Genomic DNA, 19,709 nt, shown 5'->3' with positions numbered 1-19,709 from the left:
CTGTGTGATTATATCGGACTTTTAAAGTCCCCACATTCACAAATCTTTTAAAAATTTCAAAGGAATGATATGCTAGATATGTTAAAACTGAATTTTAGTTCTGCAATTTGACTTTTTTGAATAAATTCATGATCAAAGCTGTGAGGAATGGTGTAATAGAGCTTGACTTGCTACTGTGAAGCCAACAGCACCAAGCCAACCTCTGACAAAATTCTTATTCTTTTGAAATTGCTGACAAAAGTCCTGTTTTAGCAGCTGCTTAGCTTGGATGCATTTCTGTTGGAGGGAATTTCATCTTGCCTTTCTTTGCTTTGTGCTYGTTTTCTCTTCGAATTTGCTTAATGCTCCAGACAAGTTGCTTTCTGTCAGGGTCTAAAGTGCTGTCAATCCATGCTAAGGAACAGCTGCTTTATGGAACTGATATGCAATGTAACATCAGACATTAGCAGGAGGGGTGTGAGAAATGAAAGAGCAGGTGCAAAAGTGTCAGATGTCGGAGGAGATTCAGAGAGGACTTAGTGCTGTGGGAGCTCTCATGAATGTTTTAATAGACAAGGGGGTAAAGAATGGCACAGCTCTATGTTGGGAAACAGGATTATGTGGTTAGACATAGGAAAGTGTGTCAGTTGATACTGTTTTGACACTGTGCCTCGAAAGTCTCCTAATTAATACAACAGCACTTCAAAAACACTCTGCTGTTGGTGCAGGTCAGCAGCTAATAATAACTGCCCACTTTATTAAAGAAACAATCTGTGTCTACCTGCATACCCTGATGTCACTGACCTTTACTTTAGCTTCCACTTGAGTTCAATGAAAGTAATACCACCTTTTACCGGGTGAAATTTTATATAGCAGGGAATGACATAGAAGCGGATTTTAGCCTTACCAATGGGCAACATAATGCAAACATTGCAACATGACTATCTTGTTCCAAAAAGTGAACCTAATTGTAAAAAGGTTTCACAGTAGGCAAATCTATTCAGCATTGTTCCAGCTCTGCTTTCTCTGAAAATATTTCAAAATCTCCCTGAGTTCAAAAGCAACAGAGCCTTTCCAAATCCCAGTATATATGTTCTCTGTCCATCAGCACATATAATATGAGGTTGATTTTACATAACCAATAAATAGATATAATGGAAGAGGTACTACATAGTACTCCTCTATTTGCATATCTTAACTTAAAGGAAATATCACGATATCTCTGATGTCCACATGCATAGATTCATGGAAACCCCAAAGGGGAGGATGAAAGAGGAGGGAGAGAAGCAAATTATTGCAAAAAGAGCAGCTAGTGAGAAGAATTATTCTTTATTCTCTAAGAATAAAGTTAGCATAATTGAGCCTAATTAAAGTTAATATCTTTAATTTATTACTGAATGCATCTCTAACAGTTGTTAACTAAATATAGGTAGTTATATGATTGATCAACTTTTCACAGCTGTAAACAACATTTGATAGGGTTGACTGTGACTTTTTATTCATTGCAACTGATCAATGGGAAAGACTTAAAGACTTTTGTCAGCGTTATCAGTACAAAGAAGATGCCACTCTATTTTTTGTCTCCATACACCTGAAACAGGTAAGGTCTCTATTTTACTAGTGTGGGGCCAAAGAGTGCAGAAATACATCCTGCATGAAGTGGAAGTGATGCTGGTGATTTGTGGGTATTCAGAGTGTGGCATGCTGGTTTCTGCTTTTTCAGTCAAAGAGATGCTCTTCAGCTCATACACCTGGGCCTCATCATGTTTCTGAGTGGCAATGCAAAGCATAATGTATTTCAGGTTAAGAAATTAATATCTGGAAAATTTGGAACAAATACTAAAAAATCCTTCTTCTCACTTGCTGTTTAGACTATGCACATGATTCAGGTAATTCACTACTGTGGCTTGGCATAGGCAGTTATTGCTGCTGGAGAGAGAAATAATTTTATGAATGATAAAAACTTAAGTAACAAAGATGATAGTAAAATTAAAGCAGCTTCATGCTGTAAACATAGCTTTACCAAGATAAGACTTTTTTTTCCTCTTCATCTTTTACTTTCCAAAATTGATCTGGGGAAATTCTGTTCTTCAGGTCTATCTATTTTTAATTGGCACAGTTTTTGGTTGTTTTCTCTTTACCTACCTTGTTTTAAGCCTTTTCTGTTAACAGCCCTTTGAATTGATCTGAGCTGATACTGCTAATCTAGATTTCTTAAACCTGAAACTTCAGACYGAATGCAGCAGACTGCCTGTGTGCTGTGAATGCTGGATAGGTCCTGCATGCACTCACTGGCATGTGGTGCTATGTGATGAGCAGGCATGACTGTATGTGTGACTATGCCTCTCAGTGCTGATCATTTTAGGAGGTATACATATGCTATCAAGCTGTCTTGAGGCCTCTATTTTGTTCTGTCACAAAATACAGGTTTGGTCAGTGAAAAGCCACATCTGACATGTGGCATCACAGCAATAGACTGTGATGAATTAGAAKATGCACATTTCAGGGTCAGGTGTGGGCATCACTATGACATAATCTTTTCTCCATTTCTGATTTTGTCAAGTTTTTTATTTCTTTTCAAATATACTCTTTGCAGGGCAAGGAGATAGTTAAGAGGAGGTCAGCTTACTCAAAATGGCTTTTAATGTAGATGAAAGATTTTTCATTCTCAGAAGCTGGTTTCAGTTCTTCAGATTACTAGGTAATACAAAATGTTCTTTGAAATGCAGGCTAGAGGCAATGAAAAGGTCAACTTGATTCAAGGACTTGATATGACACTTAGGAACTGTAGCATGTTGGATTACAATTTTTTTTAAAAAAGGAAGAAATGAGAAGGCTGTGGAAGTATAGGTCATCTTAATCACTACTAATCTTGTTATTGTAATCAAAGAAAGTCTTGATAGGTGCCTGAGAGTTTTCACAATACCTCTCTGGAGGAGTGATCTGAGTACCTCAAGACCATAAATTAGGAAATCTSTGTCATATTTTCTCTGCCTTATTGTTTGACCCTCGTAAGTGATTTCATGTCACCATGTTTGTTTCATTCCTGTTTTCCTGTCAGGGCTAGTGAAGGTGTTAATTCTATTAAGCAAGAAAAACAACAGGTGTGTTGAAAAAACAGCAGGTGTTTTTACAACATAGCACCATAGAGCTTTATTTGCAATTATAGGTCCTGGAATGATGATGCTAATATTAGGATACGCTGGTACACTGCAGATCAACTTTCCAAAAGAGTTCAACTTTTAGCAGTTTCTACCTGAAATGTTCAAACAAACAAGCTGAGAGCATTCAATGTTCTTCCACCACGAAAATCTGAGGTGCTTGTGCCATCTCTGAGATTGAAAAATTTTGAACCAGGCTTGTTTGAATTGTGACTCTAGATAAACAGATGTTTTTGTTATGTCTGAATATGTCAGATTCCTTTCTGAATTCTACAAAATCCGTAGACTCAGAAATATGCCATCATTGCAAATTTTATAGCTTGTATAAGAGAACTTCTTCATTTTATAAGGAAGAGCCTTGCTTTCAGCTGTCTTGCTCTTGTATCACAAAAGTAGAAAGTACCACGTATTTACTATTTCTGGCTAAACTGTTTGCAGTCTTTCATAATCTTGATTTAGGTCTTTCAGAACTATTGCAGGACAAACTAATCAATAAAAATAATATAAGTCTTTCAATTTTATAAATGATCACGGCTGGTTTGTGAATGCCATTTATTATGGTTGCATTTTTCTTTGAGAAAGACTGACTGAAAGTGCATATGGTGCTGGATGCAGATGTACAATTGATTTAAGTAGTGGCAAGTAATTTACAGGATTATTATTGTATATTATATTATACATATATATATATATATACACACATATATATATACCATTACTTACTTTCTGGACCACTAGTGTATATTGAGCAGAAGATTTTCGTTGAGATAGATACAATTACCTTTTTCACCTTTCCATCTCTTCCCAGGTCCCAGTTGATTTAAGAAATGTGCATAGTTCAATTTTCTTTATTAGCTTGTACTTTTACACACTAAATTTTATTTGCAGTTGTGAAAATGTTGATATTTTAGATATATGCTTTTAATAATAAACGTTGCTCAGTCTAGGTGTGTGATCAGTAGTCAGTTTCCTGTCTATGTTTTTATATATTTATAGTATTATGTAGATATTCCTAAAATATCATATTCACAGAAATTATTATCTGGCACTGTAAAAGGTCCAAACAAATTTGCTGAAGTTTTCTGCTAGTTAATATTAAGGAAATGATTATGGGACTATGTCTCCAGTAGCAACGGTACCTAAGCAAATAAAATGACAGGGCCTGGGGTATGGTCTGAAAGGGACTGGATAGTAAAACACTTGCTTGGAAGCTGCTTCTTTTGATAACAGGACATAAAAGAACAAGAGCACAATGTGTTTGAGTTTATATTGTTCTAGTACCATGAGGCCTAATTATACACAATTTATTCTCTGAATAAGTATGCTGAACTGCACCCCATGACTGATTTTCTTAAACAAAGTTTCCCGATGCATTTAATTGATAGAGGAAAATGTTCAACATTCCAGGGAGCATTACATACTGAGCATTCAGCTGTGTTTATGCCTGCCTTACCTGAGGTGCTCTGAACTGATGGAAGTGCTCCTGACATAATTTAGATCTAGAAGCTTGCCTGAATTACAGAATCTTCTTGGCTACACTGGGGATTGAACCAGATATTTTCTGTTCAGACCGTTTTATTAGAAAATACCAATTTCAGCAAATATTTCATTAGTGTATATCAGAAAAAAAATTAAAAARAATCCTGAAATACTTTTCAGTAAAACACAGACAAGGTCTCCTCAGCAGCTTGAAGGCTTGCCATATCCCCTCCTGTGGGGCAATGTTGAAATGTACTTGGCTGGGTGGTGTTAGTGGAGAGCTGGAGACTGTCCAGTGCCTGTGCTAGGTCTTGGCAAATTCTAGGTCAGGAGAATCCTTCCTGTAAGAGGTGTCAGGAAAGCCTAGCTTCATTACAAGTTTTTATAAGTAAGTGTATGAATAAGTACTAACTCATATTTTTATTAGCGCTTACTAATAACAATAATACTTTTAGCCATTCCTGAGGGCTACTTGGATGGAGCCTGGCTGAAGCAGTGCAAAATAGCAGTGAAGCAGTAGAAACTGCAAAAATAGTTCATTAATGCAGCAATAGGTCCTTGGAAAGCAGCCATGTGTCAGTTAGTGCAAGTTTCACCCCACCGCAGAAGCAATATATGCACAATTCCTCAGCTTCCTTGTTCAGGTCAGGGAAAAAGCCTCTCTCCCATAASCAAGTCTTTTAGTAATACTAGCTTCATTCCAATTTTTACGTTTGTGTAGCAGAGCAGGACATAAGCACTCCTACAAATATTGGTACAGTGTAGAAAGAAGAGTCTTTTGGATTTGAATAAATGAACTCGAACGTTTTCTGCTAGGTTGGCAATCATGTCAGAGTATGTACAGAAGAAATATAAGCATGTATCTCAGAGCACTTYGAGAAAGGAAAAGAGGGTGGAGAGAAATTTTGCTGTAATCCTGGCAAGCCACAAAGCTGTGAATTGTCACGCCCGGCTGTTGACAGCATTGTCAGTTGTAAGTTTGTGTACTGTCATGCACATACAGTCTGTGGCATTAACCTCCCCCACCTCACCTCCATTTTGGTGATGGGCAATTTGCAACAGTTTGCTCTAGTAGCTGAGGTCTAATTCCAGACCAGATACATCCCAGGGTGCAAAATACACCTCTGTGTGCTTTGGTGACCAGCTGGTGGTATTTGTCAGACTGCTAATGGTGCCCAGCACCACAACAGGCAGGAAATGTACATTTTAGTGAAGTAACTCTGTTACAAGGCAAAACCTTCTGCTGTTTGTGAAGCAAAAAATGAACAGTCAGACAGCTGACAGATCACAGAATCACTACTGAAATCTTTTGACCTCTGATCCTGAAGACAGGAACRTTAGTATTCTGCTTCCTATATGATTTTACATGTACAAAAATCTCACCAGAGTTAATACAAATAATGTGTTGGATTTTTTATTTTACAATGAGATTTACTTTATAGACAAGCTGCTTTCTCGCTGACATTCCATGAAAGTCTCGTTTTCAGAAGTTTATCAGGATGTATTTGTTCAGTGTGGTGTAGAAAGCTATTGCCACTGCCCAGCATTGATATACATAAGATGAAATTATTTCATCAACATCAGTCATCGAAATGTTGCTACTTTAATAGGTTGCAGTCATAGGATCCCTTTCTCAGTTTCCCCTAATGTTTCTTTCTCATCATTTTTCTTGATGTTTGTTTTGCTTCTGTCAATATTATGCCATTACCTGGTTCTTTTCTACAGATATTGTCTCTTTAAATAACCCTTGATATCTTTTCCTGTAATGTGAATGGCTACTATTCTATCAGTGTAGAACAAATCCATGATTTAGAATTTTTWATTTTTGTCATCTTTGCTCATAATATCCTCTTAGAGAAGCTGTAAAGTAAAATTTCCATCTCTTTTGAGTATTTTCCTCTTTTCCCCTCTCCTATATTCCCCTTCTGGCAAATGCTGATTTTTTTTCTGGGTTCTGAATGAGCTCAAAAGAATATACTCTTTTTTTTTTTTAAAAAAAATAGAACAATAGCTTCACAGGCTACAGTGTACTCTCATGGCAAAACAGGATTGCTGTGTATGCTTAAATCATGATTGGGTCTGCACTGTTTGAATAGCATTGCTCCTTTGGTTACTGTTGCAATTTGTAGGGTAAAAATTGTCAGCTCAGTCTCTGTACTCTTGTGAAACTAGCTATTTTTGTCATCTCTTGGCAATGGAACAGATATATTTCAGAATAGGTCTTTTGATACCCAGAGGACACTTTCTGTAAGAACACTGGAGAGGTCACTTCATGCCCATGCGCTACTGACATTGACAGTCTGACTAACAGCTCTAATTAACAACATGGAGAGTTCACACCCGAAGTGAGTTCCTGGATCCATTGCAGTTGATGACACTCCTATCATTGACTTTGTTAGAGCCTAGTTTTCCCTCCTAATGCTCTTAATTTTCAAGGTTTGGAGATTTGGAGAAGATATGACTTTATGATGGCAAAATGCAATAATGTATGCGGACTGCGTGTAGCTGCAGTAGTAGTATATGAAAATTTAATACTAGTCTAATCAACATAAATTTATTTTTTGAGACAGTAGGCTTTTTATGGCTTCAGCCMAGGAAATCATTCATCAGGTGCCTAATTTCATGCCTGTGACTTGTCTGTTGGCTTAGGAGAGCTTTTTTTACTTAGATCTAAACACATGGCCCAATATCTCAGGGAATTTAACTGAATGGAGAATAGTCTTGTTCTTACTGCTGTGTGGTTCTTCAATTGTGTGAATGATCAATACCTAATATTGTTGTGAATATTGTTTGTGCAGCCAGCTTTCTCATTCTTGGCAGTTCTGATGAAAGGTTTGAGAAAATATTTAGATCATCATAACTATAATTACTCTTTTATATCTGAGATACTAGGTGTTTAAGTGATGGTTGTGCTCCAGAGGTGAAAGGGGATAATGTTAATCTAGTAAGTAAACAATCTGGCGTCAAAATAACAGTGACTTTGGATTAACTCCACAAAGGTTTAGGATGTGATCGCAAAATCAGAATAATATCATTCAGGTGAAAACCTTCTTCCATGTACATTGTTTGGACTTAGCTTATTGTGTTACAATCAAGACAAGTGTTGTGTAAAGTTGCACACTTTTATGCTTGAAAGGTTTTTATCACAAAATATGTAAAATAACGTCTAGTTACAGAAGGCAAAGGGGATGAATGCTTAAATGCTTTTGCGCTTCCGGGGTTCAGGGTCTGGTTTGGTAGTCTGCTAGTGGACTGAACTCTAAATATACATGTATATTTTAAAGAAAGATCTTCTAAAAGACCCTTTGTAACCTTTCTCTTAATCATACTTTTCTCCAGGAAAGTTAATAAAATTAGAGAAGACCTTACACCTATAGGTTTGTGAAAGAAAAGTTAGGGATTTGGTTTGAACATATGAAACCTAATGAGACAACTGCTAAGTTTGCTCCTAGGCTGCTTTTTCTGTCAAATACCCCRTAGTGCTTTCACCAAGCTCCTGAGATACTGAGCACCAGTCTCCACATTTTGGGAGATGAAATGTCCAGTAGGTACTGAGGTGGTACAAATTTCCTTTGATTTCAATAAGACTGAAATTTCTAGGCAAAACCAGGTTTATAATGTACTGACAGGCATTTCTGGGTTAATCCTCTGTATGTCTTGTCACATATTAACTTCAGTCAGATGCTGTTTCTGTCACAGCATGCTTATGTGTAATTAGAATTTTTGTGTAAAAACTTTGATGTGACTTTATGCCTTTTCATTTGTTAATGCTAAGCAGTGGGCAACTCATTGTAAACTTACATGCAAACTTATCAGTATGTCCCTTTCATGGCAGAAAGCAGAGCAGAAATAAAAACACACTCGTTAATCAAGCAGCTCATTCAGCTCAGCCCAGGACATGGTGTCCTTTTCTTTCAAATGAAACTTTAACTGTCAGAGGGAAAGAGAAGTAGTGGAGTTCTACAATGTTATCTGGATTATTTCTATGAGTAAAATTATTAAGATAAGCAAAAGGGAGTAGTTTATCATACAAAGATGACAAGTGAGATTAAATTTAAGGACTACAATAAGTGGGACTGGGTAGCTAGATTATCAAAGGTAGCTATTTGTTAAAACGAAACTTGCATAAAGCCTATAATATGATGGATTCAAGTCATATAATAAGGAAAATAGCAAAAATTAACATCAAATAAAAATAAATGCTTAAGTAAAAAAGATAATGGAGTCATGCTTTTTTAAAAATGAAATGTTATAAGAGGTGCAAAAATCTATCAGCCCTTCAAAAACAAAATATAGTGGGTTTTCTCTAGGAAATATAATACATAGATACCATAATTTCCAGTGTGTCATATATCACAGAGGTTTGTTGGTAACATTTCAGAGACAGATTAAATAAAAACTCCATTTAGTTTCAGCATAGAAAAGAAAATGGACGGATTTTATTAAATATGTCCCTAAAAGAACAAGCTCTGAGGACTTGCAGCCTATGCAATATAATCATGATTCCATATAATCTGTGGCATAGAGAACTAGATTTTATATCAAGGCAGTCCATTGCTTTGTTTTTTGGTACATTTTCATGGGAGTAAAAGTTCCTGAAGACTGTAGGTTTTCATCTAGTCAAGTATTAAAACAATCTCTTTTCAGACTATTTGAAAAATGTCATACAGTATTGCTATATTGATGCTCCCTTTAATATTTAACACAATGAAGCACTTTCAGGAAAACATAAAATCAGTCCCTGCTGTTGAAAAAATGTCATTTTACCACCTAGTGTTAATGTTACCTAATTGTTCCAGCATGGCAGGTGACTGACTGAGAAAACATTTTTTTAGAAACTTGGGTTAACAGTGATGTCAATATTCCATGTTGCCTCTTGATGGTTGGAGACTGTGGCTTTTCTTTGGGGATGGTTTGGGAACCTTTTAGGTTGTTTTAATTCTATACCTTCTGAATCCTTTATGGGGAGTGTTTGGTCTTGTTTTGATAGAAATCCAATTGGGAGTTTAGCAAATTGTGTGAGTGCAGAGAAAGATTTACTTGGGATTTTTGCAATTGTGAAAGTAAGTTATTTGATATAAATGCAGTGTAAAGATGGTGCCAAGTGTTTTTGGCATTCTCTTATTGCTATTATCTAGTGTAGTCCCTCTGCTCTCCATGTGTAATAGGAGGTACTGTTTGTTGGAAAAAGATTCAATATCTGAAAAATTTACAGAGTAGGATTGTGACTGTTCATTGCTACTAGTCAGTCCTCAAAATGATAAAATAGTTTGGAAGTGAGAAGTGTCACTATATAATGTGTGCTTGCCTATTCTGAATCAGGGGCGAGAAACTTCTGCTGTCATGCCTCACCAAAGCCACTTTAATGCAACAGTGGGCAGATTTCAACATTATATCTTTGACTTGAGAGATTCTCACCTCTATTATGTTTCTGAAAGGCAAATTTAATTGTGTAGTCCTTTGCAATACGATAGCTTCAGTAAATCTCCCTGAACATATTTCCCCAGATTCTAACATCTGGCAGCAATATGATGTTACATCTGAAAAGAAGACAGGGCTCTGACACAGTACTGAGCTGCGAATGGGAGCATTTTTAAAGACACAGGTCAAACTAAATATTGCAGATGAAATTCTGACAGCATTGCAGTAAATTAAAGTTTGACCGTGAAATATAGCAGGACAGAACTTTATTCTAAAATTAATCCTATCAAGGATTCAGAATGTATTTTCAAACTTTTTTTTTTTTTTTTTTTTTTTTTTTTTTTTTTTTTTTTTTTTTTTTTTTTTTTTTTGGGAAGTTGAAAATATATTAACTTTGGAGTTTTGATTCCTAATTATTCTCTGCATTCTATAAAAGCTTTGGGCAATGACCAATGAAGTTTTTGCTACTTTATATTCAGTATCAGAATCTATAGGCATAGGTTTTGATGCTGACATATGATTGGAAGCTCAAAGATGTCATTTCCATTCTAAAGTACTTCTTTTTAAATAARTATTTCTGCTCCTTTGATGGTCACTTTAGCTAGCTGCATGGTTTTATGAACATGAGTAGTGTGAATAATTGATTCAGTACACAGTGCTGTAACACAATTATTTTTTTAGCAGGTATATTTTAAATTTGTAGTTAACCTTTGTTGTAGTAAAGGTTTATTGCTTAAAAATGTAATTCCTTAGAGAAGTATTCAGATAAAAAGCTCTAGTGCACTGTATTATATATTTAGCTTGAAGTATGGAAGATGTAAATCTTTACTTTCAAACATTGAACTAAATTTTCTGCTCGCTTAAATTGGCAGTTTCATTTTGTAAAGGTCCCTGAGCAATTTGTTCTCAGTGCATAACACAAGGTTATAGCAAAGAAAATCTATGTTTTTTTGATGGGAGTTATAAAATCTCTGATTTTGAGAATAGTAACATGGCATCTATTAATTATCAAAACTGTAGTTTTCACTTTGGGGCTTAGTTCAGATATTACCWAGGTAGGAAGCAAGCTGTTGTGTAATTCCAATCATGGTGTCATCTGAAACTATAGGTTTTCTCAGAACAAGGATGTCATTCAATATCAATTTTTCAATGTTTACCTGATGGTGTTAGAAGGGTGATGAACACATAGGTAGTTATTTCTGAAATCTTTTTTTCCTATAAAATGGTGACTAAGAAAAGGCTGGCACAAAGCTGAGCAAAAAAAGTATGCAATTTATATTTTAAAGTAGTGTGAGAGCAAAAATAATATTTGAAGAATGGAACATGTTTTTGTTGTGGAAAAAATGTAACTAAAATAAGTATAATTTCTTTCTAGCTAAGTAACCTGAAACAAGTCACAGTTGTGGATGTGTCGGCAAACAAGTTCCCTTCTATTCCAATTTGTGTACTTCGAATGCCTAATTTGCAATGGTTGGATATTAGCAGCAACAACCTGAAAGATCTCCCACAAGACATAGACAGGTAGTTTATTTTTTAATTCATGGATATGCTCATGAACTAGCAAGATAAACTAGAAAGCAACAAAATTCCAAGAGATGCTGTTAATGAAAAGTCACATGAAAAATTCAGGTCCAGAAATACATTAGATAGTTTTGCAAGTAAACTTTACTATTGTTATTGCTGGAATAGGTTGAGGAATAAAACCTACATTTTCTAGGTCATTGGCAGATTGCACAGTCAGCACCTCTACTGTGCAGTTAACTAGTACACTTTCTGGTTCATTTGTTATAATATGCCATCATATCCAGGTAATGCTTATCCCCAAGTTTAAGTAAAGGGGCCTCTCCTTTCAGAATTGGCAGCACCCCCCCCCCCAGATTAACTTAGGTGGATAGATGAGATAGAGGGAAATGTGAACTAAAGCATATTTAGGCTTCTGAACGATCCTGATAAACTTTGGCAGTGAAGTGAAAAAATCCTGGTAAGATTAAAAGAAACATTGACAATCCTCTCCTCCTATGCACACATGCACTTTGTATTTAGAGATCCACTAGAATTAATTTCAAAAAGTTCATGCTGATCCCTTTAAATGGGAGTTGCTAGCCTTAGGAAGCATTTATATTCCCAGACCTATTTACTCACCCTGAATTCCTCTTGTAGCTTGGTTTGCTAAAATTTAGCCGTAAGTAAACCAAAACATGTATTAACTAGTGCTTATATAAAAAGAAAAAAGAAAAGAAAAGAAAAGAAAAGAATTGTCTATTGATCTGAGAATAAAGATCCTGAGGTCAAAAAGACTTCATGGAAACCTCATTCATTTTTCAAATTCGTAAGACCTTTGTGACTGTGCAAGGAATCTTTTCTGGGACATCATATAATCACAAATTTCTCTTGAGAGTAGGGATGAAGTCTTAATTTGTATTACTAGTTCAAGTGTTCTAGGCATAGTAGAGTAAAACTGCCAACTTTTTTTTTTCAGAAAGAATCTTGAGCAAAGATTTAATTAACTTAAAAGAGCTTTTAAGAGGATATTTTTACTTTGTGGAAAGATACCTATTCAATTTAAGGGTCATTTCTTCCATATGACCTGTAACCTGTGTAAGTTTCTTTATCTCTGATATATTCCTTTCCCCCCCCCCACCTCCATGTAGAATTATCAGTCCTAATATTAAAACATCATAGTTAGAGCCCACAAAATATATCTTTTTTCCATTTTTTGGTTCCTGAATTTTGAGAGCTCTGGTGCTCAAGTGTACTCTGAAGATGAGGAAATGTCAGGTTTTCCCCTTGCTATCCAAATTGAGTTTCTCATTCAGCCTCATGATGCCTTCAGTATTGAAGAACTGCAGTCATACCATGAAGTTTGAGATAATAATAATAATTACTTGACAGTGAGCTGAATCTTTACTTAATTTCCCTTCCTGAATTCAAATAAACCATATGGGTCAGCTAAGCAATAGTCTGCAATATTCTTTTGGCAATAGACACTTCTCTTCAAACAAGACAAACTTATTTCTTCAATTTTTTTATGCTTTTTGTCTCCTATATATGCCAAGGAATAAATACTCAACCATAAGTTACTATTTCATTAGGAGAAGTCAGGGGAAACAAAACCAAAAGCAACCTGATGCCTTCCTCTGCAAAACTTTGTCATTAAATTGATTTSAATGGGACAACTTGTGAAAGCCATGTGACCAGGATTTGGTCTTTCATCTGTTCCCCACAGTACGAATTACTATGAAAARTAATAGATAGGAATATACTGCCTAGTACAGACACATCTAATATGTAGAAAACAGCTGTTAGGCAAAACTCTGAGCTAGTCACCAAGTTTTTCATTAATTTCTGACATACCCAGGGTGAGGGTTTATATCACATTACGTCAACCTCTTCTGTATGAAAGTATACAATAATTTTTTAAATCTTTTGTCTTGGGTGTTCTTCTGAGTTCTTGTAACAGCTATGCTATTAATACTTCAGATGTCAAATCATGACTGAAAATGTCCATTAAAGATGATGAAAATGTGAAAATGTGTTATGAATAAATTTGGGGAAGCCAAAGATGGGACATGTTACTGTTTTTCTTCACAAGATTAAGTGTTTTGCTATTTTAGATGGATGCTCCTGACTGAAATAAGTACTTTAAGCTGTCTTTATTTTTTACACTTTCATAGGTTAGATCAACTGGAGACACTTCTCCTACAGAAAAACAAGTTGACTTATCTTCCCCGAGCTCTGGTCAATATGCCAAAACTCAGTTTGCTAGTTGTCAGTGGTGATGATTTGGTTGAGATACCTACAGCTGTCTGTGAGTCAACCACTGGTTTAAAGTAAGTAAAAGTGAGGGAAAAATGAATATGTTAAGAAAGGAGGTAATTATTTTCTATTCTTCAAGGAGAAATAATTTAACAAACAACTGTTTCTACCATACCTGGTGGCTAAATTCTGWCCACATTCATACCAGAGCCACTAGAGAAACTTTATCATCTCACAGATATGTCACAAGAATTTAGTGATCCATGTAGTCTCTGTCATGAAAGTGTCTTGTTGCACGCAAGAGAACATTGAAAGTCCTTCTTGTCTGCTCTTACAGTGATCCTACATTTCTGCAGGTGATATTCAGGACTTGTATGAAACCATTTGGAACTGACAGAGCAATTCGTGATATTTTAACAAACCATGTGATTAATTGGTACAATTTCCTTTTGGAAATAACAATCATTTTATTGATTTTTTTCTCTTTAGAATGATAATACTATCAGAGATTTTTCAGAATTCTGTATACTTAATTTGCACATTGTATGAGTTGTTTGTATAACTAATAGCTTTTTACCCACAAGATGCAGCTTTAGGCAGTTCACAAATACAGCGTAATGTGCATCAAATCATCCAGTGTAATAGTGAAGTAACATAACAAAAAAATTGAGATATATATCATCAGCTAGGTGATACTGACAAAATTCCATGATGCTAGGCAATGTTATGATGGTGTTCATACTAATCATTAACTGATGTGGAATTAGAGTGGTTCATCAGAAGTCTATAATGAAGAAATATACATAGTGTTGCAAAGAATGATTTATGTACATAGGCTAACAGAAAGAGACAAATCTGATCTTTTTTTTTATGGAAAGTGGAGTAAAGAGAAGGTGCTATSTGAAATATTTATGTGATTAAAAACAGGTGGCTCCTAAGGATGCAAAAATTAATCACAAGTTCCTTAAATTTCCCCTTTTGGTTGCTGCAACAAATTCTAAAGTGACATTTGTGTTGACCAGTGATGTTCAGAAGCCTATTGTTTATGTTTATCTGTTAATATTTTTCTCTAAAGATTCGTAAGTCTCAAAGATAGCCCGATTGAAACTATTGTTTGTGAAGACACTCAAGAAATCATAGAAAGTGAACGTGAACGGGAACAATTTGAGAAAGAATTTATGAAAGCCTATATCAAAGACCTAAAAGAAAGAGGTACGTGTCAGCTTACAGTAAACTTCCTTTTAGTTACCTATCTTAGATATAAAAAACATACATATATTTGGCAYATTAGTTTTTAAAAGTACGACATACGCTCTTAAACTAAAGGTCTTTTACGGTGTTAAAGAAGATGGAAAGTGAAAATTCCAGTTATGTTTTGTTAAACATTTGGGCCATTACTAGAACACTTGAAACTGAACAAACATATACAAAGTTAATAATGTGCTTGTACACTCAATAATGTTAATTCAGTGATAACGTATTGCAATAACTAATCATATTCTCCTGACTTGCTTACCTGTCTTAGGATTTGCATCAGTTACTCTTCAGTGATTTTGAATTTCTGCAGAGACTCTTTCCCTCAAGAAGGAAGGAATACTGTGTATATATAAAATGCCTTTTTGCCTTAATACAGTACTCTCTAATTGATTATCTGTATCAATGTACTAATTGTTCAACCATTGAAAAATTAATGTAGTAAAATCATTGCTTTTGTCTTCATTATAGAGTACCTGAAAGCTTAGATATTGCTTTCTTTTACTCTTCTGTCTTATATGTGATATAATTAAGTGATCTTATAATCTTAAATATTTGGTATAATATGGCAATCTCTTGAGTCTTTTATATATATATATATAAATCTTTATAATATAGTTATATCATTTATAAATTATGCATAAATATATAATATAGATTTTTTTATATATTATATGTACCATTTATAATTTATATATATAAATATATATATTTATTTATTTGTAAGGAAATAAAGGAAAAATTTCCTGAAAGTGAAATATCCATGTAGGGTCTGTTTAAATCTCTTTTGAGAGAATGTGCTTTTAGGGAATGAATTTCATGATATTTTTTCATTCTTTTCATTATGTGTTAAGTGGTCTGTGTGGTAGCCCTACAAAACTTGGTAGCCAAGAAGTGTAAAGAAAGGCCATAGGATGTGGTTGGGGGGTGATGAACACTGGACCGAGTTGCCTGGAGAGGATGTAGAGTCTCCATTCTTGGAGATATTCAAAACCCAACTGGACATGGTCATGGACTACCTGCTCTAGGTGACTCTTCTTGAGCAGGGGGCTTGGACCAGATGATCTCCAGATGTGCCTTCCAACTCCAACTATTTTCTGGTTTTGTGATGTGGCTGTAAAAAATATCTTAAGTTCTGACTTTTGTTCCTTAGCTGTACATTTGATTATTTAAGCCATCTGCCTCTAAAGTTAATTCTACTATAAAAGGAGAAGTTCCAGATTCTAGCAACAGTAGCAACAGTGTGGAAAACAGGGAGAAGGGGAATGGAGAAAACCAGAGATCATAATTTAGCTTTAGAAATGTGCTTGAAACATGAGATGGTGGAATTTATTTATGTGCTTGTAAAATGTAGTGTCCCAGGTTATGGCTGCCAAACTGCACGAAAGTCCAAGTTGGTAATGTCAAGTGTATGATAGTTTTATATTCTTTTGGGGCAAAGCAGTTCAGAGAATGAGATACACTTTCCTGTCTTACTAGACAAAACTTTTCTCTGTGCTTTTACGAGGCTGTTTGGATCACAAATTCCTGTTAGATTTCCTGCCTCTGAGCTCTGAGCATATAGATTATGCTGATAGTAACTTCTGAAAATTAGACCGAGAAGTAAATATCTGCTGTATAATAGGAAACATCAGAATATTTGAAAAGTAGCACAAAAATCTCTTCTAGTACAAAAATCACTTGGACATTACCTTTGAAACAAAGCTAGACACAGCTGTTTCTAGCTAAAGATTATTTATTTGTACTTGATTATACAGCTGAAATCTGAGATATACATTTTTTCTCTTACAGATTCTGCTCCATCTTACACTATGAAAGTGTTACTCAGTCTTCAGCTCTGAAGATCCAAAATCTCTAAATCACTAGTGGATATCAGAATGATTCTGTTTTTATCTACTTGAATAGAAAACACTGAAGCCATAGACTGATGAAAGCACTTCAAAATAATCATGGAATTTTTCTTTTTTTGTTATAATTTCTCCTAGTAACTACAGACAGAGTAAAGAGTATTAGAGCCTTCATAGGATGCTATTTCACTTTTTAAATTAGCATATTTATTTTCAAGTCTACAGAACAGGCACGAGTTATATGTAGTCCTGTTAAAAGTGAATATTCATAGTAATAAAATATATAGGTGCATAGTTGCCTGCATGATCAAGACACAATATGTGGTAGTTGAAATGTTGGACATGAATAATTAAAAAAAAATTTGATTTTTTTAAGAAGGGAAGATTTAATTTAGAAAATGCACGTGATTTCTTCTTAGGACTAAGTTATTTCTTTGCAGTATTTAAAAGGTAAACAAGTATACAGTTGTTTGTGTTTACTTTCTGTTCTTCAAGCATGCTGTCTTCCTTGTGATTTTCAGTTTAGATAATTTTCAATAACTTTCTATATAGAACCTGCGGAAATTATTCTGCTTTTTTTTTTTTTTTTTTTTCTAAGCATATTTTCAAGAGCAGTGCATCCCTATGGGTAAGAAGTGCAGCAAAAGGGGCAGGAGAGCTGCATGGGTGAGCAAGGAGCTCTTGGCCAAATTCAGACAGAAGAAGAAAGTACACAGAATGTGGAAGAGGGGACAGGCTACTTGGGAGAATTATAGGAATGCAGTCAGAGTGTGTAGAGATGCTGCGAGGAAGGCTAAGGCCCGGCTGGAATTGAGTCTGGCAAGGGATGTCAAGGACAACAGGAAGGGCTTCTTCAAATACATCAGCAGCAAGAGGAGGACTAGGGAAAATGTGGGCCCACTSCTGAATGGGGTGGGGGCCCTGGTGACAAGGGATGCAGAGAAGGCAGAATTACTGAATGCCTTCTGTGCTTCAGCCTTCCCTGCTAAGGGCAGCCCTCATGAATCCTGCAGCCTGGAGACAAGGGAGAAAGTCTGGAGAAGGGAAGACTTTCCTTTGGCTGAGGAGGAAAGGATTAGAGACCTTCTGGGCAGGCTACATGTCCACAAATCCATGGGCCCGGATGGGATGCACCCACAGGTCCTGAGGGAGCTGGCGGATGTTATTGCTAAGCTGCTCTCCAGCATCTTTGAAAGGTCCTGGAGAACTGGAGAGGTGCGTGAGGACTGGAAGAAAGCCAATGTCACTGCAGTCTTCAGGAAGGAGGACCCAGGCAACTATAGGCCATTCAGCCTCACCTCCATCCCTGGAAAGGTGATGGAACAGCTCATCCTGCATACCAGTTCTAACCATGTGGAGGAAAAGAAGGTGATCAGTAGTAGTCAGCATGGATTCACCAAGGGGAAATCCTGCTTAACCAACCTGATAGCCTTCTATGATAGAATGGCTGGGTAAATGAGGGGAGAGCAGTGGATGCTGTCCATGTTGGCTTTTGACACTGTCTCCCATAAAATCCTACTGGATAAGCTCAGGAAGTGTGGGTTAGATGAGTGGACAGTGAGGTGGATTGAGAATTGTCTGAAAGGCAGAGCTCAGAGGGTTGTCACCAGTGGCATGAGGTCTAGTTGTAGGCCTGTGGCTAGAGGCATCCCCCAGGGCTCTGTACTGGGTCCCATCCTGTTCAGCTTTTTCATCAGTGACCTGGATGAGGGGACAGAGTGCCTCCTCAGCAAGTTTCCTGATGCTACCAAGTTGGGAGGAGAGGCTGACACACCTGAGGGCTGTGCTGCCATTCAGAGAGACCTGGACAGGMTGGAGAGTTGGGCAGAGAGGAACCTCCTGAGGTTCAACAAGGGCAACTGCAGAGTCCTGCACCTAGGGAGGAATAACTCCATGCAGCAGTACAAGCTGGGGGCTGACTTTCTGGAGAGCAGCTCTGCAGAGAAGGACCTGGGGGTGCTGGTGGATGACAAGTTGACTATGGGCCAGCAATGTACCCTTGTGTATAATGAAGGCCAGTGGTTTCCTGGGGTGCATTAGGAAAAGTGTTGCCAGCAGGTGGAGGGAGGTGATCCTGCCCCTCTACTCAGCCCTGGTGAGGCCTCATCTCGAGTACTGCGCCCATTTGTGGGCTCCTCAGTACAAGAGAGACCTGGAGCTACTGGAGAGAGACCAGTGTAGGACTACAAAGATGATCAGAGGGCTGGAGCATCTGCCCTGTGAGGAACGGCTGCGAGAGCTGGGCCTCTTCAGCCTGGGGAAGAGAAGACTGAGGGGGGATCTKATCAATGTGTACAAGTACCTGAAGGGAGGGTGTCAAGGGGACAGGGACAAACTCCTTTCAGTTGTCCCATGTGACAGGACAAGAGGCAATGGGCAGAAACTGAACCAYRGGMAGTTCTGCCTGAACGTGAGGGGGAATTTCTTCMCTGTGAGAGTGGCAGAGCACTGGCACAGGTTGCCCAGAGAGGCTGTGGAGTCTCCTTCTCTGGAGATCTTCAAGGCCTGCCTGGATGCAACCCTGTCTAACATGCTCTAGGTGAMCCTGCTTGAGCAGGGAGGTTTGACTGGATGATCTCCAGAGGTCTCTTCCAACCTTACTGGTTCTATGATTCTAAATATTTAAGTGATCGCAAATCAGCTGGAAAGGTAACTGAAATTTCTTTGGTCCTCAGGCTTAATATATGGTTGTGAGTTTAGTAAGTGTTTAAGGAAAAAAAAATCTGAACAAGTAACGTCTGGAAAACGATGAAAAAGATCTTCTCCTAATAGTTCCAAATTACAAGATTTTGTGGACATTTATGTGATTGGA

At 36.7% G+C, this 19,709-nt stretch overlaps 1 protein-coding gene across 2 annotated transcripts in view; it reads left to right on the top strand.

Annotated features, from left to right (window-relative positions):
• LRRC2 (leucine rich repeat containing 2) overlaps nt 1–17,376 on the top strand; it is a 63,200-nt gene extending 45,824 nt beyond the window's left edge. Inside the window, exons 6-9 of one of the 2 annotated variants that reach the window (XM_085312752.1) lie at nt 11,416–11,561; nt 13,715–13,870; nt 14,872–15,008; nt 16,842–17,376. In XM_085312752.1, the coding sequence (XP_085168878.1) occupies nt 11,416–11,561; nt 13,715–13,870; nt 14,872–15,008; nt 16,842–16,891 (489 nt within the window). In that variant the 3' untranslated portion in view covers nt 16,892–17,376. Of the gene's footprint in view, nt 1–11,415; nt 11,562–13,714; nt 13,871–14,871; nt 15,009–15,321; nt 15,388–16,841 lie in introns of those variants that run through there. The other variant, XM_085312760.1, reaches the window with a different exon arrangement.
• Nucleotides 17,377–19,709: the final 2,333 nt, after the last annotated feature.

Source organism: Rhea americana, unplaced genomic scaffold (assembly GCF_003343005.1).
Source record: "Rhea americana isolate MKP2758 unplaced genomic scaffold, rheAme1 scaffold_11, whole genome shotgun sequence".
NCBI classification, from domain to species: domain Eukaryota; kingdom Metazoa; phylum Chordata; class Aves; order Rheiformes; family Rheidae; genus Rhea; species Rhea americana.
Note: the sequence above shows the minus strand (reverse complement) of the source record. Positions and strands in the feature narration are given on the sequence as shown.